Source organism: Mesoplodon densirostris, chromosome 12 (genome assembly GCF_025265405.1).
Source record: "Mesoplodon densirostris isolate mMesDen1 chromosome 12, mMesDen1 primary haplotype, whole genome shotgun sequence".
NCBI classification, from domain to species: Eukaryota; Metazoa; Chordata; class Mammalia; order Artiodactyla; family Ziphiidae; genus Mesoplodon; species Mesoplodon densirostris.
In genome coordinates, this window is record NC_082672.1 from 32,099,633 (window position 1) to 32,123,703 (window position 24,071).

General features: G+C 37.8%; 1 protein-coding gene across 7 annotated transcripts in view; it reads right to left on the reverse strand.

Moving 5' to 3' along the window:
• Positions 1 to 1,133: 1,133 nt before the first annotated feature.
• The window catches only part of AKAP7 (A-kinase anchoring protein 7), a 131,542-nt gene continuing 108,604 nt past the window's right edge, over positions 1,134 to 24,071 (reverse strand). For 4 of the 7 annotated variants that reach the window (XM_060114804.1, XM_060114805.1, XM_060114810.1 and 1 more), the window contains one exon: positions 2,513 to 2,900. In XM_060114804.1, coding sequence (XP_059970787.1) covers positions 2,704 to 2,900 — 197 coding nt within the window. In that variant the 3' untranslated portion in view covers positions 2,513 to 2,703. Of the gene's footprint in view, positions 2,021 to 2,512; positions 2,901 to 24,071 lie in introns of those variants that run through there. The other 3 variants (XM_060114807.1, XM_060114806.1, XM_060114809.1) reach the window with 1 other exon arrangement.

A 24,071-nucleotide genomic window follows, 5' to 3' on the forward strand; every position in this document is an offset into this window, starting at 1 on the left:
TTTTTTAAGCCTTTCAAATTGTTGGGAAGGGTTGGAGTAGCTCCTTGAGGATAAAGAGGTTTATAGATGTATGTTAAGAAGTGCTATTTTTCCTGAAATATTGTTAACTTAGGTTCTGGAAGGAGCCCTGGGTTGTAGTTCAGGTCCTGTGCCCTAGCAGCAGAATGGCCTTGGATATGGCATTTGATCTCCTTATGACTGTTTCCTCACTTAAAAGACAAGGCAAGCCCCCAAATATCTTTGCTTCCCACTTCAAGGGTTGACTTAAGGAAGCCATCTACAAACAGTAAAGCCCTCCACCCCCAGGAAGGACTCCTGGTAAGCAGCTCCTGGGTCTTTGCATCTGGATGGACCCTCTCTCTTCATCTCTGCTACTGATATCACTTCAGTGACCCACTGTTAGCAGTTTATGAGATGCTATTGAGATTTTCTTTGCCTTCAATGTTCTGTTGTTAATTCTCTGTGAAACTGACTGATTTGAAGAGCTTTAAAAATCTCAGGTTAAAGGTGCTCTGACAGCTGTGCTATCTTAGCATGAGGGACAAAAACATAAAAGATAAGAAACACTAAACTCTCAGAGTGCCTGTTTCTGATTTCACTATATTCACAAAGATCCAACAGCTTCTAAGAGGGAGAAAAAATGAAGAAAGGCAACAAGGGAAAACAATACATTTATTAACGGGCATGAAAATGCATAAACTCACTTATAAATAAATGTAGTATAATTTACCCAGTGAAAAAATAGCTAAAATCCATGAGTAAACTGGATTTTATCTTTGAAATGATTACATATTTGATCTCTAATAATTTCCCCCTCCATCATGATCTCTTAGTAGCAGCAATTTTACACTGACTATAGAAAAAGCTGTGATTATCATATGGGAGGGAAACTTTTCAAGAATTTTCTTTAAAAATGAACCAGTGCAAACAAATTCAGATTATGAGGGATACAGTAAGACCGGGGGCTTATCTTCAGAAAAGTAGAAAATAAAAATCCCAAACATTCATTAAGAAATGAAAAACCAAATTACATTTTGATCACTGAAAAATAACACATATGGATATTATAAAACATTCTTAACCAGTGACTGCAATAATTACATTTATAAATGTTCATTCAAGTACTAGTGATCAATAAACATTCAAAGTCTCATTAAAAGTAACACTAGGGGCTTCCCTGGTGGCGCAGTGGTTGGGAGTCTGCCTGCCGATGCGGGGGACGCGGGTTCGTGTCCCGGTCTGGGGGGATCCCACGTGCCGCGGAGCGGCTGGGCCCGTGAGCCATGGCCACTGAGCCTGCACATCCGGGGCCTGTGCTCCGCAACGGGAGAGGCCACAGCAGTGAGAGGCCCGCGTACCACAAAAAAATAAAAAATAAAAAATAATAAAATAATAAAAGTAACACTAGGCATAGATACATGTGAACAATGCTTCTTTTGATTTAACAACAAAAATCATGTCAACAGGAGACAAGTTACCCTTAAAATACTGTAATTTTTTTTTGTCTGTAGATGATTTTCCACGGTCTGTATATTTTATTTGTGAGGACTCAACGAACATCTCACAATGGCTAATTAAGAAGTCCTTTCTATAAAATGAATCTCGGTATTATAGAGATAAACATTCTAAAACATTTAGCTTAAAAATAACAGTGCAGAATCAGTTTTCTTTGGTAAGAGATTGTTAACTCCTTACCAATGTTGGTTTGCTGTTGTGCAGACTCTATCAGAACACTTCTGTGGTATTTACCAAAGAGCTATTTAATGAGCTGAAAAGATTTCATAAACTCTGGTACCACGATAGCAATGTAGAGCTTACGTCAAAATTGCGCTGAAATCAACATCATTTCCTTCATTACTGTTGTTAATGAATCTTCCTTCAAAAAGCTCCCTCCTAATTTTGGCCTGAGTCTCAGGCTTTAATAAAAGTTCCTTTATCTGTTTCACTTTGGACTGCAGACCCATCCTCTCTCGACGCAAAGCTTCATTAATTAAGTCCCGGATTCCAATAGGTTTCTGGCCTATGGAAAAAAAATTATATGATATATTTTACATACAAATGCCAATGAAAAACATTAAATATGGCACACGGACTTATCAAAAGAGGGTTAAAAAGAAACCTTTAAAATGCTGCCCACATTTTATAGAAAAGGTTGCATTTCACCAAAAATATATCATTTACATGAAACAAACTTACTGTAAATAAAGATCACTGCATAGCGACAGCACACATAGGACAAACATGAAACATTATGGACTAGCTATATGGATAATAATTTCAACAGTGATCATTTTAATCATAGCACTTGTCAGCTCTGTGTGTGTTTTGGCCTCAGATAAAGTAGTCAAATGCCCTGCCAAGCAATATAAATGGCAGTATTCCATTTATGGCAAGGCCCCTTCCATGGCCTTTGAGTCCACGAGGCATCACGCAAAATACTCTCTCCCACAGCCTCGGCTGAGGGCAAGTAAAACCTGCGCCATTCTTCCTTCATAAATTAATTTCCTCTGATAGTCCCAGCACTCCATTTCTCTTCTGTTGTGTTTCAGGAATGCAAACACACGGATCATGAAAGTATCAGGCCATCTCCACAGATTGGACAAGAGACACTTAAATAGCACAATGCAAATCAGTCCATTGACTCGGCAGAGGGGAGCAGGGATGCTTCTCACGGAGCGGCGGGGGCCTGCCTGCCTTCGGGTCTCATTTCCTGTTGTTGTCACTGTCAGTGCCATTCCTATCAGCCTCTTCAGTTTTCACAGAGCTCCCATCCCCTGGCTTGTTTCTGTTCTGTGTTTCTTCCAGATACTGCTGGACGGCCTTGAGCACCGCATTCTCCACCAGCCTCTTACTGAGCCTTACCAGTTCAGCATCATCGGGCTCACCTCCATTCTTATCACCTACATTCCACAATAAAGAAGATAGGTCACTGAGATCATATTGCCATAGAAACTCAGCATGCAGGGGCCAGCTAGTTCAGTTAGTTACAAAGAGCAAGTGTCCTTCAGTCTGGTAAACTGGATCTATCAATCCAAGAATACTGGTTTGGTTTTTCATTTGGTATTTGCAGAAGCAGGAGACTGCCTGTTCCTGAAGACTTCAGGCTGAAAAGCAGTTCATTAGCCCCAATCAAAAAACAGTCTACCTAGCGATGCTGGAAGTTCCCCATTTCTACATGGGATTTTTGTTTTTCTCTCATCCAAAAGTGATTACTACTACTAAAGTCCACATACCCACCACCTGGAGCCTCAGACATGTGAAATCACCAACAAGATGTATTTGCTTCTACTTCGCCACTACCAAACGTCAGGTAATTGAGATTTCCTAATCAACTAGCCACATAGGATCAGTAATTTTATAACCCTTGGCCTGGTTGGTTGGTAAAGTCTCAGCCCTCCCATGAAGACAAAAGCAATTACTACTGCTTAGGAAATGGTTAAAATAAGCTTGTAAAACTAATATTCTTTTTAATTTCAGAGCTATCACTGCAATTTAAGAAATAGGAAACTCTTCAAGGAAGAGTTAGGATTATGACAGTAAATTACTAGATGTTAGTATTTTATTGCCATTTTGCTTCCCTGCTCGTGATGATCAAGGTTAAATTATCCTTTCATTTTTCTGTAAAAGGGGTGGTTGTCATCTGTTCAAATGCTGCACATTTCCCACTCATTCTCTTTCTTGTCTCCCTTAACTGAGGAAAAAAAACTAGGGGGCTCATCTCTCATGCCCAGTCAGTCCTTCATCTCCTTCCACTGAGCTATGGATCCAGGAAGGCAGATGACTGAAAGCAAAGACATCTGAGCACCTAAATATATTAAGTAAATGCTAACAGATCTCAAGGGAGTGATAGACAGCATTACAATAATAGTAGGGGATTTTAATACTCTACTTTCAACAATGGATAGATCATCCAGACAGAAGATCAGTAAGAAAACACTGGATTTGAACTATACTTGAGGCCAAATGGACCTAAGAGACATATAAAGAACATTCCATCCAACAGCACCAGAATACACATTCTTCTCAAGCACATATGGAACACTTTCCAGGATAGATTATATATTAGGTCACAAAACAAGTCTTAGGAAATTTTTAAAAATTGAAATCATACCAAGTATCTTTTTCTGACCACAATGGTATGAAACCAGACATCAATAACAAGAGGAAAACTGGAAAATTCACAAACATATAGAAATTAAACAAACACTCATGAACAACCAATGAGTCAAAGATGAAATCAAAAGGGAAATTAAAAACATATATTTGAAACAAACAAAAATGGGAACACAACATACCAAAGCTTATGATCCAGCAAAAGTAGTGTTAAAAGGGAAGTTTAGGGCTTCCCTGGTGGCGCAGTGGTTGAGAGTCCGCCTGCCGATGCAGGGGACTAGGGTTCGTGCCCCGATCCCGGAAGATCCCACATGCCGTGGAGCGGCTGGGCCCGCGAGCCATGGCCGCGGAGCCTGTGTGTCCGGAGCCTGTGCTCCGCAACGGGAGAGGCCACAGCAGTGAGAGGCCCGCGTACAGCAAAAAAAAAAAAACAAAAAAACAAAAAAACAAAAAAAAGGGAAGTTTATAGCAATAAATGCCTGCACTAAGAAAAAAGGATGATCTCAAGTAAACAACCCAAACTTGGGACTTCCCTGGTGGTCCAATGGTAAAGAATCTGCCTTTCAATGCAGGGGACGTGGGTTAGATCCCTGGTCAGGGAACTAAGATCCCACATGCCACGGGGCAACTAGCCCATGCGCCACACTGTTGAGCTTGCGTGCCTCAACTAGAGAGCCTGTGTGCTGCAAACTACAGAGCCCAAGCATTCTGGAACCCACACGCCACAACTACAGAGCCCACGCACCCTGGAGCCTGTGCGCCACAACTAGAGAAGAGAAAACCTGCACACTACAACTAAAGAGAAGGCCGCGGGCCACAGCGAAGAGCCCACGTGCCACAAAGAAAGATCCTGCATGCCTCAATGAAGATCCCACGTGCCACAACTAAGACCCAACACAGCCAAAAATAAATAAATAATAAATAACTCTTAAAAAAAAAAACTTAACTTGACATCTCAAGGAACTAAAATATAAGAACTAAGCCCAAAGTTAGCAGAAGGAAGGACATAAAAATCAGAGCAGACATAAATGAAATAGAAAAACAGTAGAAAGATCAATGAAAATAAGGGTTGTGTTTTTGAAAAGATAAAACAAAAACAACAGACGTTTAGCTAGACTTACCAAGATAAAGAGAGAACTCAAACAAAATTATAAAGAAAGAGGAGACATTACAACTGATAACACAGAAATAAATATCATAAGAGACTATTGTGAACAATTATAGGCCACTAATCAGACAACCCAGAAGAAATGGATAAATTCCTAGAAACATACAACCTTCACGTCTGAATCATGAAGAAACAGACAATCTGAACAGACCAATAACAAATTTAAGATTAAATCAGTAATCAAAAACCTCCAACAAATAAAAGCTCAGGGCAGTATGGCTTTATGGGTTAATTTTACCAACTGCTGATGTGCAATAAATCTTACTGTACTGAGATTGCGCACAACATCTCCTCCAAGAATTGCAAAGCCATTGTGGAGAGAGCAGCCCAGCTGGCCTTCAGAGTCACCAAGTCCAATGCCAGGCTGCGCAGTGAAGAAAATGAATAGACAGCTCGTGTGCACATTTTGTTTGTGTTAATAAAACCGTAAAATGGCAAAAAATAATAATAATAAAAAATAAAGAAGAATTAATACCAATTCTTCTCAAACTCTGCCAAAACAAAACAAAACAAAACAACATCAAAACAACAATAACAACAAAAACCCAAAGAGGACATAACACTCTCACACTCATTTTATGAGGTCAGCATTACCCTGATATCAAAGCCACGTAAGGATACTATAAGGAAAAAAAAAAAAAAACCCAGGCCAATACCCTCATAAATTTAGATGCAAAAACCTCAACAGAGTACTAGCAAACCAAATTCAACAGCACATTAAAAGGATCATACACCACAATCAAGGGATATTTATCCTTGGGATATAAAAATGGTTCAACATATGCAAATAAATCAATGTGATACACCATATTAACAAAATAAAGGATAAAAATCATATGATCATTTCAATATATGTAGAAAAGACATTTGACACAATTCAACATCCCTTCGTAATAAAAACTCTCAACAAGTTGGGTACAGAAGGAACATATCTCAACATAATAAAGGCCATATATGACACACCCACAACTAACACACTCAAAGGTGAAAGGTTGAAAGCTTTCCCTCTAAAATCAGAAACAAGGCAAGGGTGCCCACCCTCACCACTCTTATTCCACATAGTAATGGAAGCCCCAGCAAGAGCAATCAGGAAGAATAAGAAAAAAAAGGCATCCAAATCAGAAAGGAAGAAGTATGATTGTCTCTGTTTGCTGATAACATGATCTTGTGTATAGAAAATCCTAAAGACTCCACCCAAAAAAACTGTGACACCTAATAAATGAATTCAGTAAAGTTTCAAGATACAAAACCAACATACAAAAATCAGTTGCATTTCTATACAGTAACAATGAACCATCTGAAAAAGAAATTTTAAAAATAATTCCATTTAAAATAGTAGAAGAAACAATAAAATACTTAGGAATAAATTTAACCAAGGAAGTGAAATATCTATATACTGAAAACTATAAGATTCTGATGAAAGGAACTGAAGAAGACACAAATAAATGGAAAAATACCCCATGTTCATGGATTGGAAGAGTTAATATCATTAAAATGTCCATACTATTGAAAGCCATCTATAGATTCAATGCAATCCCTATCAAAATTACAATGGCATTTATTCACAGAAATAGAAAAAAAAATCCTAAAATTCATATGGAACCACAAAAGACCCCCAAAAGCCAAAGCAATGATGAGAAAGAACAAAGCTGGAAGCATCACACTTCCTGATTTCAAAACAATATGGTACTGGTATAAAGAAAGACATATAATAGGCCATGGAGCAGAATCAAGAGCACAGAAATAAACTCACACATGTATAGTCAACTAATATTTGGCAGTGGAGCAAAGAATACGTAATGGGGAAAGGACAGTCTTTTCAATAAGTAGTGCTGGGAAAACTGGATATTCACATTCAAAAGGATGAAATTTGACCCTTATCTTACACCACTCACAAACATTATCTTGAAATGAATTAAGGACTGAAACTATAACATTCCTAGAAGAAAACATAAGAGAGGAGAAAAGCTCCTTGACTTTGGTCTTGGCAATGCCTTTTTTGGATATGACACCAAAACAACAAGCAACAGAAGTAAAAATCAACAAGTGGGATTACATCAAACTAAAAAGCTTCTGCACAGCAAAAGAAGCAATCAACGAAATGAAAAGGCAACCTACAGAACAGGAAAAAATATTTGCAAATCACATATCTGATAAAGGGTTCATATTCAAAATATATAAGGAACTCATACAACTCAATAGCAAAAACACAAAAAATCTTATTTAAAAATGGGCAGAGAACTTGAATAAACATTTTTCCAAAGAAGACATGCAAATGGCCAACAAGTACATGGAAAGGTGTTCAAATCACTCATCATCAGGGAATGCAAATCAAAACCACAATCAGGTATCACTTCACACATGTTAGAATGGTTATTATGAAAAAAAACAAGAAATAACAAATGCTGGTGAGGATGTAGAGAAAAGGGAACCCTTGTGCACTATTGGTAGGAATGTAAATTGGTGCAGTCACTATGGAAAACAGTATGACGATTCCTCAAAAAAATTAAAAATACAATTACCATGCGATCCAGCAATCCCACTTCCGGGCATATATCTGAAGAAGATGAAATCACTATCTCAAAGAGATATCTGTGCTCCCATGTTCACTACAACATATTTCACAATAGCCAAGACATGGAAACAACCTAAGTGTCCATCAATGGTTGAATGGATAAAGAAAATGTGGTGTATATATATACAACGAAATATTATTCAGCCATTAAAAAGAAAGAAATCCTGCCATTTGTGACATGGATAAACCTTGAGGGCATTATGCTAAGCGAAATAAGTCAGAAAAAGACAAATACTGTATGATCTCACTTACATATGGAATCTAAAAACACTGAACTTATAGAAACAGGAGAATGGATGTTGCCGGGAACTGAGGGGGATAGGCCCGGAAAATATGTTGGTCAAAGGGAACACACTTTCAGGTATAAGATGAATAAGTTCTGGGGCTCTGATGTACAGCATGGTGACTACAGTTAACAATACTGGATCCTATACTTGAAAGTTGCTACGAGAGTGGAGCTTTAATGTTCTCAGCATAACAACAAAATTATAATTATGTGAAGTGAAGGATATGTTAACTAATCTTATTGTAGCAAACATTTCACAATATATAAATGTATCAAATCATCACCACTGTACACCTTAAATTTATATAATGTTATATGTCAATTATATCTCAATAAAGCTGGAAAAAAAAGAAGTAATTAGAATGCTCACACATTAAACTTCAGCTCAGTTTTGGAATATCACCCATGACCTCCAGAAGCCAAAAGCCCCATGCCGCACTTACGACCTCAGGTCTGGGACAGGCAGACACAAAGGGTGTGAACAGGAAGATAGACATTATTTTCTAACGTCACATGTAACAGGGATTGGAATACAAAAGCATATATGCCAAGGGTGAGAACTGGCTCCTAAGCCTCCTTCTGAGCCCCACCACTTCTCCTTAACACATGTCCGAGGCCAATTATGCTTATAACCATCATTCCTAGCAACATCCAAGCAGAAGAGGGATGGGTTAAAGGCCCATCTGGACACGCTACAGTGGGAGGCCTTAGCAACTGCTCTCCCCTCAAAAGTGACAATATGGTACTCCAGACCCATGATCAAAAGTCCTGGATAGGTAAGCTTCAACTCAGTGATCTCTATATAGAATTTACTAAACTAAATATGTCAAGATATTGTTAAAAGAAAGATAAAGAAATTCATTACTAATACCATACTTGGGAGCAAGTTAAGACTATTTTTATTAGTAAGAATGAATGAGTATATTGCCTCATATTTAAAGAATTCTATTAGTCTTACAACACAGTGTTTATACTGTATAGATGTACCTCCAGATGTGTTACCTGGAACTATTTTATAGTGGCTCTTCAAATTTAAGAGGGAAACTCAAACTTCACATGAAGAAATACTTCTTAAGTACCCTTCAATACACTGTAAACGACTCTCTACATCTGCCACCCTATTCGTGCTCTGCATCTAGGCCAGAGATTGCATTCTTGCAACTCTTCCTGACCCCAGTCAGCTTTAAGATAACATCACTTGTCACATTACTGATACATCACCAGTAAGATAACAGGGTTGGATTTGAGTCTAATCATTACTCAGTCTCCAAGAAGCATCTCAGGTCAAAAAGTGTGTGCTTCAGTGATTTCTCTCAGTACACAATAAAGTGTCCCATTACTTCAAACATTAAGAAATTTAAAACACAAAAAATCTTCCCACAAAAAGTTAATTTTCCCTTCTGACTTTCATATTTCTGTTTATGCTTTTACTATTAACCAAGACAACCAAGCTCAAAACAAGATTATTACCATCTTTAACTCTATCCAGCCTATGGGTCAAATATTAACTATCTACAATAACAAACTAATTAACCAATCAACAAAAAATAAATTTATAAATGAATCTTCCAGATCTGTCCTGGATTCTTGGCCCACCTATGATTTCCACAAAGGCATCCTCAGACTATCAATGTTGGCCCAGGGAAAAGCCTATTGGAAGGCTCGTCACAGAGGCCTGTGAGAACGCAGCAATTCAAGAAATGCATATCTTCGTTCCAGTGAGATTTTTTGTGTTCCCACTTTCAGTAGACTTAATTCACCTTACTTGAAAGAGGCATTTTAAGATTAAAGTATTTTTCTTTTGACCACTACTTGAATAAAGGTATCTGTCTCCCACAGTGACCTCTAAGATAAATGATTGCATTCATTTTACCTGAAGCCTAGTTAACAATGGCAGTTCAATGTGTCACCGCAAGGTACATGATTTATCATTCGATATTCCAACAAAAGTACACACAAAAAATATTCCCAGTGGGCGGAATCTAAAAAGAAATGATACAAATGAACTCATTTACAAAACAGAAATAGACTCAGAGACTTAGAGAAGGAACTTGGGGTTACCAGGCAGGAAGGGCTGGGGGAAGGGATAGTTAGGGAGTTTGGGATTGACAAGTACACACTGCTATATTTAAGATGGATAACCAGCAAGGACCTACTGTACAGCACAGGGAACTCTGCTCAATGTTATGTGGCAGCCTGGATGGGAGGGGAGTTTGGGGGAGAATGGATACATGTATATGTATGGCTGAGTCGCTTTGCTGTGCGCTTGAAACTATCACAACATTGATAATCGGCTATACCCCAGTACAAAATAAAAAGTTTAAAAAAATAAAATAAAATGTCTGCATTTTTTATGTTAAAAAATATTCCCAATGTATGCAGCACCCTCTCGACAAAAATATTCTTTCTTGGTCTACCAAGGTTACTTACTATCATACCTATTTAAAATGACAGATTAATCTTTCTCTTTGACACTGTTTTTTTAGAAATCCCCCCCCAGAATATTTTTAGTCAATTTCTTAGGAGAATACTAAAAATATAAAAGAAAGGGAATGAGAAATGCTATCAAGTCCACCAAACATAGTAGTGTACCTAAAAGAACAGACTTAAGAAACTTTTCAACAAATTTGAAGGAAGCAATTCCACTCTCTGTAAGATCATTAATTAGGATCATTAATCCAAGGTATGTACCCAAGATTCAGCTTTTACTTATATTACCTGAGATTGCTGATACCAAGCCAGCACATAGATAAAATTTATATCTGTGATTATAAAAGAGAAAATAAGTGACCTCCTTTGTGGTAGCAAGAATATGTGCTACCTACTGTGATAATTTAAGGTCAACATTAGTGTGGGTCAGCTGTTTTTATGTGTGAGCTGACCCAATAATTGCTTAACTGATATCACATGAAGGGCTCCAGAAACCATTACCACCCTCCACCCAATGACAACATCTAGGTGCCTATTTGTCCTGACAAGAATAAATCATATTAATAGTTTTTAAAAGAGAACCAAAAAAATCTTCATAACAATGCCATGTAAGATCTGAGAGAAAGAGTGCAAACACATTAAAAGTTCTCATTTGTCCCAATCAAAATCCCAGGAAATTATTTTGTGAATATCAACAAACTGATTCTGAAGCTTACATGGAAAGGCAAAAGTAACATTATAACCAACACAATATTGCAGGAGAACAACAAAGGCAGAGGACTGACACTATCCAACTTCAAGACTAACTATAAAGCTACAGTAATCAAGACAGTGTGGTATTGGCAAAAGAATAGACAAAAACATCAGTGAAAGAGAACAGAGAGTCCAGAAATAGACCCAGACAAGTGTAATCAATGTGCTCTCTGAAAAATGAGCAGAAGCAATACAATGGAGCAAAGACAATCTCTTCAACAAATGGTGCTGGAACAACTGGACATCCACATGCAAAAAAATAAATCTAGACACAGACCTGAAAGTCTTCACAAAAATTAACTCACAATGGATCACAGATCTAAATGTAAAAAGCAAAATTATAAAACCTCTAGAAGAAAACACAAGAGAAAAGCTAGATGACCTTGGGGATGGCAGTGACTTTTTAGATACAACACCAAAGGCATGATCCATGAAAGAAATAATTGATAAGTTGAACTTCACTAAAATTAAAACCTTCTCCTGGGCTTCCCTGGTGGCGCAGTGGTTGAGAGTCTGCCTGCCGATGCAGGAGACACAGGTTCGTGCCCCAGTCCGGGAAGATCCCACATGCTGTGGAGCGGCTGGGCCCGTGAGCCATGGCTGCTGAGCCTGTGCATCCGGAGCCTATGCTCCGCAATGGGAGAGGCCACAACAGTGAGAGGCCCGTGTACCACGCAAAAAAAACAAACAAACCTTCTCCTCTGTGAAAGCCAATGTCAAGAGAATAAGAAGACAAGCCAGAGTCTGGGAGAAAACATTTGCAAAAGACACATCTGATAAAGGACTGTTATCCAAAATGTACAAAGAACTCTAAAAGCTCAACAGCAAGAAGACAGACAATCTGGTTAAAAATGGGCCAAACAGGTACATGAACACATGCTCAACATCACGAATCACCAGGGAACTACAAATCAACACCACAATAAGATATCACCTCACACCTGACAGAATGGCTATTATCAGATTAAAAAAACCAAGAGATAACAAGTGTTGGAAAGGAAGTGGATAAAAGGGAATCCTTGTTGCTGGGAATGTGCATAGGTGCAGCCACTATAGAAAACAGTATGGAGCTTCTGCAAAAAATTAAAAACTGAACTACCATGTGATCCAACAATTCCACTTCTGGGTATTTATCCAAAGGAAAGAAAAACCACTAACTCAAAGAGATTATATGCTCCCCCATATTCAATGCAGCATTATTTACAATAGCCAAGATAAGGAAACAACCCAAGTGTCCATCAATGGATGAATGAAGCAAGAAACTGTGGTACATACATACAGTGGAATATTATTCAGCTGTAAAAAAAGAATGAAATCTTGCCACTTGTGACAACACGGATGGACCTAGAGGGCATTATGCTAAGTAAAATAAGTCAGACAGATAAAGACAAATACTGTACAATATTACTTATATGTGGAATTAAAAAAAACCAAAACCCATAGATACAGAAAACAGATTCGCAGTTGCCAGAGGATGGGGGCTGGGGGTAGGTGAAATGGGTTAAGGGAGTCAAAAGGCATAAACTTCCAGCTATAAATAAGTCATGGGCATGTAATGTACTGCCTGGCAATTATAGTTAACAACACTATACTGCACATTTGAAAGTTGCTGAGACAGTAAATCGTAAAAGTTCTCATCATGAGAAAAACAATCCTGTAACAATGTGTGGTGATGTATGTTAACTAGACTTATTGTGGTGATCATTTTGCAATATATACAAATATCAAATCATTATGCTGCGTAACTGAAACTAATATAATGTTATATGTCAATTATACCTCAATTTATAGAAACAGGCTGAGGACCTTCATAAACGCCTCATCAAAGATATACAGATGTCAAATAAGCATATGAAGAAAGGCTCCACATCATATGTCATCAGAAAATGTAAATTAAAACAATATATCATTATACAACTATTAGAATGGCAAAAACTGGAGCACTGACAACACCAAATGTTGGTGAGAATGTGGAGCAACAGGAACTCCCATTCATTGCTGATGGGAAGACGAAATAGTATGACCACTTTGGAAGACAGTTTGGCAGTCTTACAAAGCTAAACATATTCTTACCATATGATCCAGCAATCATGCTCCTTGGTATCTACCCAAAAGAGCTGAAAACTTATGTCCACAAAGAAACCTGCAGAGGGATGTTATAGCACTCTTACTGATAATTGCCAAAACTTGGAAACAACCCAGACGTCCTTCATTAGGTGAAGAGATAAACTGTGGTACATCCAGATTATGGAATATTATTCAGGGCTAAAGTAAAATGAGTTATCAAGCCATGAAAAGACATGAAAGTACCTTAAATGCATATTACTAAATGAAAGAAGACAATCTGAAATGGCTACCTACTGTATGATTCTAACTATGTAACATTCTAGAAAAGGCAAAACTATGGAGACAATAAAAACATCAGTGGTTGCCAGGGCTTGGGAGAGGGGAGAAAGAGATGAATAGGGAGAGCACAGAGTACTTTTACGGCAGTGAAAATACTCTGTATGATACCATAGTGATGGGTATGTGTCATCACACATTTGTCAACCCAGAGAATGTACAGCACCAAGAGTGAACTGTAATATAAACTGTGGACTTTGGGTGATTACAGTGTGTCCACATAGGTTCATCAATTGTTAACAAATGTATTGCTCTGGTGAGGGATGCTGATAATGGTGATGTTATGCATGTGTAAGGGTAGAGGGTACATGGGAGATCTCTGTACCTTCCTCTCAATTTTGCTGTGAACCTGAAACTGATCTAAAAATAATAAAGTCTTAATTAGAAAAAAAATATTCTCACTTGCTGACACCCCAAGTATCAAAAAACTTGAGTTGGTAACTGAACCAAGGCTTCTTAAGCACCTTCCCATCACCTGCACAATCTTGCCCTTCTCATTCCTGCAGCATAATGTATCCTCCTTAGAAGCAAAATTCTTTTTAGCTGAGTTTACCTTTTCTTTCACCTACATAGACTAAAAGAAACACTAAATATAGATCTACAGGCTATTCAGAAAGTTGAGGTGGCACGCTCAGCTTCCTTGCACACCACCTGCAACTCACTGGAGATGAGGGACAGGTCAAGAATTGCCCCCAAGTACACATTTAAACTGACACTGTCCTCGGACACTTGTCTGCCAACACTGCAGAAAACAGAGTTGCTGTAAAGAAAGCTTCCCTCTTCTTGTCAAATACCAGAACTCTCCCCCACCCCCAACACACACACACACCAGAAAATGCTAGAATTAAAACAACAAAACCGTATTTTAAATATTTTCTAGAATATAAAGTCCAAAGAGGAAAGAATCCTGCCTTTGTAAGTTTTATTCTTGATTTAGGAGCACAGAATAGATTTTTTAAATGATGATGCTTTAGGGCTTCCATGGTGGCGCAGTGGTTGAGAGTCCGCCTCCCGAGGCAGGGGACACGGGTTCGTGCCCCAGTCTGGAAGGATCCCACATGCCGCAGAGAGGCTGGGCCCGTGAGCCATGGCTGCTGAGCCTGCATGTCCGGAGCCTGTGCTCTGCAACAGGAGAGGCCACAACAGTGAGAGGCCCATGTACCGCAAAAAAAAAAAAAAGCCTAGAAACAAATGACAATGAAAACACAATGATCCAAAACCTGTGGGATGCAGCAAAAGCAGTTCTAAGAGGGAAGTTTATAGCAATACAATCCTACCTCAAGAAACAAGAAAAATCTCAAATAAACAATCTAACCTTACACCTAAAGGAACTAGAGAAAGAAGAAAAAACAAAACCCAAAATTAGTAGAAGGAAAGAAATCATAAAGATCAGAGCAGAAATAAATGAAATAGAAACAAAGAAAACAATAGCAAAGAGCAATAAAACTAAAAGCTGGTTCTTTGAGAAGGTCAACAAAATTGAGAAACCTTTAGCCAGACTCATCAAAAAAAAGAGGGAGAGGACTCAAATCAATAAAATTAGAAAAGAAAAAGGAGAAGCTACAACAGACACCACAGAAATACAAAGTATCCTAAGAGACTACTAAAAGTAACTCTATCCAATCAAATGGACAACCTGGAAGAAATGGACAAATTCTTAAAAAGATATAACCTTCCAAGACTGAACCAGGAAGAAATAGAAAATATGAATAGACCAATCACAAGTAATGAAATTGAAACTGTGACTAAAAATGTTCCAATAAACAAAAGTCCAGGACTTGATGGTTTCACAGGTGAATTCTATCACACATTTAGAGAAGAACTAACACCCATCCTTCTCAAACTCTTCCAAAAATTGCAGAGGAAGGAACACTCCCAAAGTCATTCTATGAGGCCACCATCACCATGATAGCAAAACCAGACAAAGACACTACAAAAAAGAAAATTACAGACCAATATCACTGATGAATAAAGATGCAAAAATCCTCAACAAAATACTAGCAAACAGAATCCAACAACACATTAAAAGGGTCATACACTATGATCAAGTGGGATTTATCCCAGGGCTGTAAGGATTCTTCAATATACGCAAATCAATCAATGTGATACACAGTAACAAACTGAAGAATAAAAACCGAAAGATCATCTCAATAGATGCAGAAAAAGCTTCTGACAAAATTCAACACCAATTTATGATAAAAATTCTCCAGAAAGTGGGCAGAGAGGGAACCTACATCAAAATCCTAAAGGCCATATATGACAAACCCACAGCAAACATCATTCGCAATGGTGAAAAACTGAAAGCATTTCCTCTAAGATCAGGAACAAGACAAGGATGTCCACTCTCGCCACTACTATTCAACATAGTTTTGGAAGTCCTAGCCATGGCAATCAGAGAAGAAAAAGAAATAAAAGGAATACAAATTGGAAAAGAAAAAGTAAAACTGTAACTGTTTGCAGATGACATGATACTATACACAGATAATCCTAAAGATGCTACCAGAAAACTACTAGAGCTAATCAATGAATTTGGTAAAGTTGCAGGGTACAAAATTAATGCACAGAAATCTCTTGCATTCCTATACACTAACAATGAAAGATCAGAAAGAGAAATTAAGGAAACAATCTGATTCACAATTGCAACAAAAAAGAATAAAATACCTAGGAATAAACTTACCTAAGGAGGTAAAAAACCTGTGCTAAGAAAACTATAAGACACTGATGAAAGAAATTAAAGATGATACCAATAGATGGAGAGATATACCATGTTCTTGGATTGGAAGAATCAATATTGTGAAAATGACTATACTACCCAAAGCAATCTACAGATTCAATGCAATCCCTCTCAAATTACCAATGGCATTTTTTATGGAACTAAAACAAAAAGTCTTAAAATTTATATGGAGACACAAAAGACCCCGAATAGCCAAAGCAGTCTTGAGGGAAAAAAACAGAGCTGGAGGAATCAGACTCCCTGACTTCACACTATACTACAAAGCTACAGTAATCAAGACAATATGGTACTGGCACAAAAACAGAAATACAGATCAATGGAACAGGATAGAAAGCCCAGAGACAAATGCACACACCTATGGTCAACTGATCTATGACAAAGGAGGCAAGGATATACAATAGAGAAAAGATAGTCTCTTCAATAAGTGGTGCTAGCAAAACTGGACAGCTACATGTAAAAGAATGAAATTAGGACACTCCCTAACACCATACATGAAATTAATCTCAAAATGGATTAGAGGCCTAAATGTAAGACTGGACACTATAAAACTCTTAGAGGAAAACATAGGAAGGACACTCTGACATAAATCACAGCAAGATCTTTTTTGACCCACCTCCTAGAGTAATGGAAATAAAAACAAAAATAAACAAATCAGACCTAATGAAACTTAAAGCTTTTGCATAGCAAATGAAACCATAAACAAGATGCAAAGACAGCCCTCAGAATGGGAGAAAATATTTGCAAATGAATCAACAGACAAAGGATTAATCTCTAAAATATATAAATAGCTCATGCACCTCAATATTAAAAAAACAAACAACCCAATTAAAAAATGGGCAGAAGACCTAAATAGACATTTCTCCAAAGAAGACATACAGATGGCCAAGAGGCACATGAAAAGCTGCTCAACATCACTAATTATTAGAGAAATGCAAATCAAAACTACAATGAGGTATCACCTCACACCGGTTAGAATGGGCATCATCAGAAAATCTACAAACAGCAAATGCTGGAAAGAGTGTGGAGGAAAGGGAACCCTCTTCAACTGTTGGTGGGAATGTAAACTGATACAGCTACTATGGAGAACAGTATGGAGGTTCCTTAAAAAGCTAAAAACTAAAAAACTAAAAATAGAATTACCATATGACCCAGCAATCCCACTACTGGGTATATACCCAGAGAAAACCATGATTCAAAAAGATACATGCACCCCAATGTTCACTGCTGCAGTATTTACAACAGCCATGTCATGGAAGCAACCTAAATGCCCATCGTCAGACGAATGGATAAAGATGTGGTACATATGTATAATGGAATACTACTCAGCCATACAAAGGAACAAAATTGGGTCATTTGTAGAGATGTGGACAGACATAGAGACTGTCATACAGAGTAAAGCAAGTCAGAAAGAGAAAAATAAATATCATATGTTAATGCACATATGTGGAATCTAGAAAAATGGTACAGATGAACCATTTTGCAAGGCAGAAATAGAGACACAGATTTAGAGAATAAACGTATGGACACCAAAGGTGGAAACTGGAGGGTGACGGGGGTGTTGATGGCGGTGGGATGAATTGGGAAATTAGGATTGACATATATACACTAATATGTATAAAACAGATAACTAATAAGAACCTGCTGTTTAAAAAATAAATAAAAAGAAAAAAATAAACTCACCCATATTTATCATCATATAAAACATAAGATGCTCTAAATACTCCAATAAAAAGTCAGGGATTGTTAATTTGGTTAAAAAACATGAATCAACAGTGATGTCAACAAAAAAAATCCTTCAAATATAAAGACACAGAAAGGTTAAAGGTAAAAGGATGGAAGAGGATGTATCATGCTAACACTAATCAAAAGAAAACTAGAGAATCAATGCCAGACAAAGCAGGTTTCAGGAAAAAAAAATTACCTGCCATAAAGAGGGACATTTTACAATTATAAGTGAGTCAGTTCATCAAGAGGAAGGATATAAAAATCCTAAATGTGTATGCACCTAATAATAAGAGTTTCAAAGTACCTGAAGCAAAAACCAATAAAACTGAAAGTATAACAGATAATCCACAATTACATTTTGAGATTTCAAGGCCACTTTTATAGTTGACAGAACAAGGAGAGAAAAATCCAATAAGAACATGTAAGATGTGAATACTAGTAACCAAAGCTACCTAACTGATAATTATAGAACCCTCCACCCAACAACAGAAACACACACATTCTTTTTAGTGTACAGAAAACCTTTACAAAACGAGATCATATTCTGAGCCATAAAACAAGTCTCAGTAAATTTTAAATTATTACATTCATCCAGTGCATTGATTGAAGCACAATGGAGTCAAATAAGAAATCAATAACAGAAAGATATCTTTCAAAGATAATCATTTTAACAGCATAACATGTGAAACAGTTAGGTACAATTCAACAAAATGTATGCAACACCTAAACACTAATAACTGCAAAATTTCCTAAAAGAAATGAAATAAGACCTGAATAGAGATAATAAGCTATACTCATTGATCGAGAGACTCAATATTGTTCAGACGTCAATTCTCCGTCAATTGCTCTATAAATGCAAAACTACAGAGTTTTGCAATCCAAACCTCATCAGGCCTTTTCATAGAAATTGTCAAGTTAATTCTAAAAGGCATATGAACATGTAAAGGAATTAAGACAGCTGAAACAATTTTTTAAAAACGAACAAAGTTGGAAAACTTATACTACCTGATTTTTAAGACTCATATAAAGCCACAGAAATAGAGACAGTGTGGTATACGTATAAAGACAGACATATAAATCAATGAAACAAAACAAAATCCAGAAACAGACTTACAAACATATGGCCAACTGATTTTCAACAAAGGTACCAAGACAATTCAACAGAGAGAATAATCTTTTCAGGAAATGGTGCTTAGAACAATGGTATGTATAAAAAAGAATCTCAACCCTTATCTCATACCATATATAAAAATGAACTCAAAGTGGATCACAGACCTGTTATAAGAGCTAAAATTATAAAGTCTTTAAGAAGAAAATATAGAACTTCTCAGTAGCCTTGGATTAGGCAAAGATTCTTAAATAGAACATGAAAAGTACAATATATTCCCTATAAAGGATAAATTGGACTTCATCAAAATGTAAAACTTTTGCTCTTCTTAAGATACTGTTAAGGCAAAAAAAGCAAACTACAGTCTGGGAGAAAATATTTGAAAAAATATATACATAATACATATAAAAAAGTGTATCCAGAATTCAAAAATAACTCCAACAATTTAGTAAGACAAAATAAAATAAAATAAAATAAAAAACAGCCAAAAAGAATCGAAGCATTACTTCACAAATGATATACAGATGGCCAATAAACATGTGAAAAGATACTCAATATTATTAGCCATCAGGGAAATGCAAATTAAAGTCACAATGGGATATTACTACTCATCCACTAAAATTAAAATTTAAAAGATAAACAGTATCAAGTGCCAGTGAGGATGTGAAGCAAATGGAACTCCCATTGCTGGTGGGAATGCAAAAATGGCATAGCTGGTTTGTAAAAAGTTTGGACATCTCTAATAAAAGATTTTCTTATGAAAGTTGGCTATATTCTTGCCATGCAATCCTGCAATCTCATTCCTAGCTAGAATTGAAAACAAGTGAACTGAAAGCAAATGCTCACACGAAAACCCACACATGAATGTTTGTAGCTTCTTTATTCATAAATGCCCCAAACTAGAAACAACTGAAATACCTTCAACTGGTGAATGGCTCAATAAGCTGTGGTAGATCCACCCAATGGAATAGTACTCAGCAATACAAAGGAATGAATACTGATATGTGCAACAACACAGATGAATCTAAGGTGTGTTATGCTAAGTGAAAGAAGCCAGAGTCAAAAGGCTGCACACTGCATGATCTCATCTTTCTGACATTCTGGGAAAGGCAAAACCATCAGTACTGAAACAGACCAGTGGTTACCAGGGGCTGAGGATGAGGACAGGAGTTATAAAGGGGCATGAGAGCATATGAAGGATAATGGAACTGTTCCCAGTTTTGACTGTGGTGGTGGTTATATGACTCTATGTGTTGATTAGAACTCATAGAACTGTACACACACAAAAAGAGTGAATTTTCCTTTATGTAAATTATACCTCAATTAAAAAAAGGTACTAATGAGAACAATTTCTTCCCCATGATGAGGAGCTATTGAGAGGTCTATTCAACATGTGGCCTCATTGAATGGACTGGCACCCTATCACTCTTTGCAACTAGCATGGTAGCTACTAATAAGGATGACTTTCTCAGCTCCTCTCTCTGTTCTAAGATACACGTCTCAACTGTGATATCTGCCATCTCTCCCAGGTGCAGGCCTCAGATTCTCAAGTGCTTTCCTTCTGAATCATAGTTTTTCTCTTGTGCTCAACATCAAAATTTGAAAATAATTTCCAGTGAAAGAGACTGGGGTAGTTTCTGAGCATGAATAAAGCCGAATCATTTTAATTCTCCTCCTCAGTGTATCAGACACGTATCACTTGCTCCAATCTGCTCAAAGACTGCAAACTAAATTGGTACCCAGTACTTGACTGACAAGTGATTACCATCACTCTGTTGCTGAAATCTATTTCCAAGGGGCACTGTACTCACTGTGGTTTGTTTTGCTCACCTGTTTTGCCTTGTATTGTTTGTAGTTGTCTATCTGCTGTTCTATATCATAAATTGCTCTCTGTTCAATGGAAACTGTGGTTGTTGCCTCCCTAAATTTTGATTCCTGTATTTGTTCAGGTAGGAATATAAGGAGTTCTCAATATCCCTGACTGTTTGCTCAGCACCACTATATGTCATTTTGTGCAGATGATTGAGGAGTGCAATTTGAGCAGTGATAAAAGAAGCAGACGTTCCAAACACAAGTCCTGGTGCAAAGAAGTATCAACAGAAGTACAGCTATCGTTGGAAAATTATTCTTATGACAAAGAAGAAATAAATAAGTTTCAAACATGTCAAAAGCATAGATTTTCAAATAATCATGCTCTTGTCTGGCAGAAAAACAAGGAGGCTAGGAAATGAGCCTTAAAATGAGCCTTGAACCTTAAAATTATTACGTTCATGTAATTTATTATCTTCTATTTAAGAGAGTTTTACATAAAACTTAAAAGTACAACTAACTAGAATTAATTTTCACTTGTTTGATGAACACACCTTCTCATGATAATATATACTTTTGTTTCTAGGCTGACGTTCCAGGTTGGGAGTTGATTCAAGCAGAAATAAAGGTCACTTTCCTGTTTTGAAGGCAATGTTCACCAACGTAGATCAGCAGCATCAATGTTGCCATTAATCTAACTAGTGAAATAAATCATAATTGTAGATATCACTTTACCTCTTTTATAAGCAATAAGGACACACCCAGATCAGAAGGTTCCAAAGGCTGCGAAAAACCCCACGGTACCAGGTCACTAAATAGCAATGCAGGAATGCATCCTCCGTCTGCTTAGGTAACACTTCATACTGTCCAAAGTGCTTTCAGAAACATTCTCTCATTTGGTCCTCAAAGAAATCTTACGAGGTAAAATAAGTATTATTCTTCCATATTACAAGTAAGAACAATGAGATACAAAAGGCTACACAGGGCCTCCCTGGTGGCGCAAGTGGTTGAGAGTCCGCCTGCCGATGCAGGGGATACGGGTTCGTGCCCCGGTCTGGGAGGATCCCATATGCCGCGGAGCGGCTGGGCCCGTGAGCCATGGCCGCTGAGCCTGCGCGTCCGGAGCCTGTGCTCCGCAACGGGGGAGGCCACAACAGTGAGAGGCCCGCATACCGCAAAAAAAAAAAAAAAAAAGGCTACACAAATTGTCTAACAATACCACACAAAAGTGATGGGAGTCCATAGCTCCCACTCGAAGTCAGGAAAATGAGTTCATCCAGGACACCCACACCCTGGCAGATACTCCACAGCTCCCTGGTGCCCCCCATCCTGGGGAAATGAAGGTATACATGTAAGAAACACCACATCATTTAATGATTGGTTGACTGGAAAAGAGAAAGATTCAGAAGGTTTTGCAAGCAGATTGAAATTTTTATTTTATTTTTTTACAAATATTTAGTCTAAATAATGGGTGTTGATTAATGTAGTACAATCCCTTCCTTCCTTCCATCTTCCTTCTCCCTTGCTCTCCTCCTTCCTTCCATCTTTCCATCCACACAATCACTGAGCACCCTCTATTTGTGATAAGCATTGTTGCTGTGAATACAGAAATGAATCCAGCATGGGCCCTGCCTTCAGGGAACCTGAAACTGAGTAGAGGTACAAGTGTGTGTTAATAAATAAGGGCTCATGAATGCTCTGAAGGAAAGATGTACAATACAGAGTGGATCCATAAAGAAAAGAGTCATCAGTTCTACTGAGGAGAAAATACCAAAAGAAAGTTTCATGCTGGAGGTGATGCTTGAGCTGGATCTTGTGAAATGAGTGTTTCTCAGGCATGACAGGGAAGGAAGACCAGGCTGGCCTGTCTGGGAAACTGCAGAACTCGGTCTAGTATAAGGTGACTGAAGTGGTGGCAGGGAGGGAGAATGATGAGGCTGGGAATGTACACAGGAGAGACCACGAAGTCTCCTGTAGGACACGCTGAGGAGTTTGTACATGTCTTGTTTCTAGAGCATCTAGTATCATCAAATTACACTTCTAGATTCTGAGATATACACAGATTACTAAGGCTTGTCTTCAAGGAATTGCTTATTTCGACTCATGAGGTATAATGTTAAAGAAAATTAGATTTTCACAACCCTGCTAATGCTTCCAGTCATCAAACTTAGTGACAGGGATGAAATCTAAGCATAACTACAATGTGATCAAGAACATCACAAATACTTGAAATATCACACACAGGTTGAAAGAAATCTGATTTTTTTAAAGTATTCAAAACGTAGCTCACTTTAACACGGCTAGCTGCCCAATCCAAAAGCAAACGCTTTTGGGATGAGCATGCAGAGTACGTTTTATTTTATAAAATTTACCACCTAGTTATTCAACTAGAGAACACATAAAGTAGGTTAAACCGCCTCTCTTCATTTCCTTTCATGGCTTCCAAGACCTACTTTTTAAAGTCTGGCCATGAAAATCCAGGTGCACAGGACGATTTAGTCAGTGTACTTGGCTTGTGAGTACTGAGAAAACTGTGGACCCCGTCAAATGGGTATCACACCAGCAATGATGATGGGTCAAATAAAGAGTGTTCTGTGCTAAAGAAAACTTGAAAATGAGATGATTAAGAGTTAAAATAAAATCAGGAGAAACCTGATCATTTACAGTCATCCTTGGCTATTCTTCCAGGCATATAATAAAAATGCATAAAGAAACCGAGCACGCGTTCAAGCACTGAGTTCCGAGCACTGGAACTGTTTCCCCAACTGTAAAATGCGGCAAGTCATCCTGCTCTGCTGTCCCCACAGAACTTTTGAGAGGCTCTGAGGGGGACGGTGTGAGTCTGCAGAGAGGGGAGAGGCGCTGCTCCACCACCCTGGCCACTACAGTCCTCATAAACACCCCGTCGCCTGAGCCCCCATGGCCCTTGCCTGTGCTGTCCACTGTGTTCAGTACACACGGTCTCGT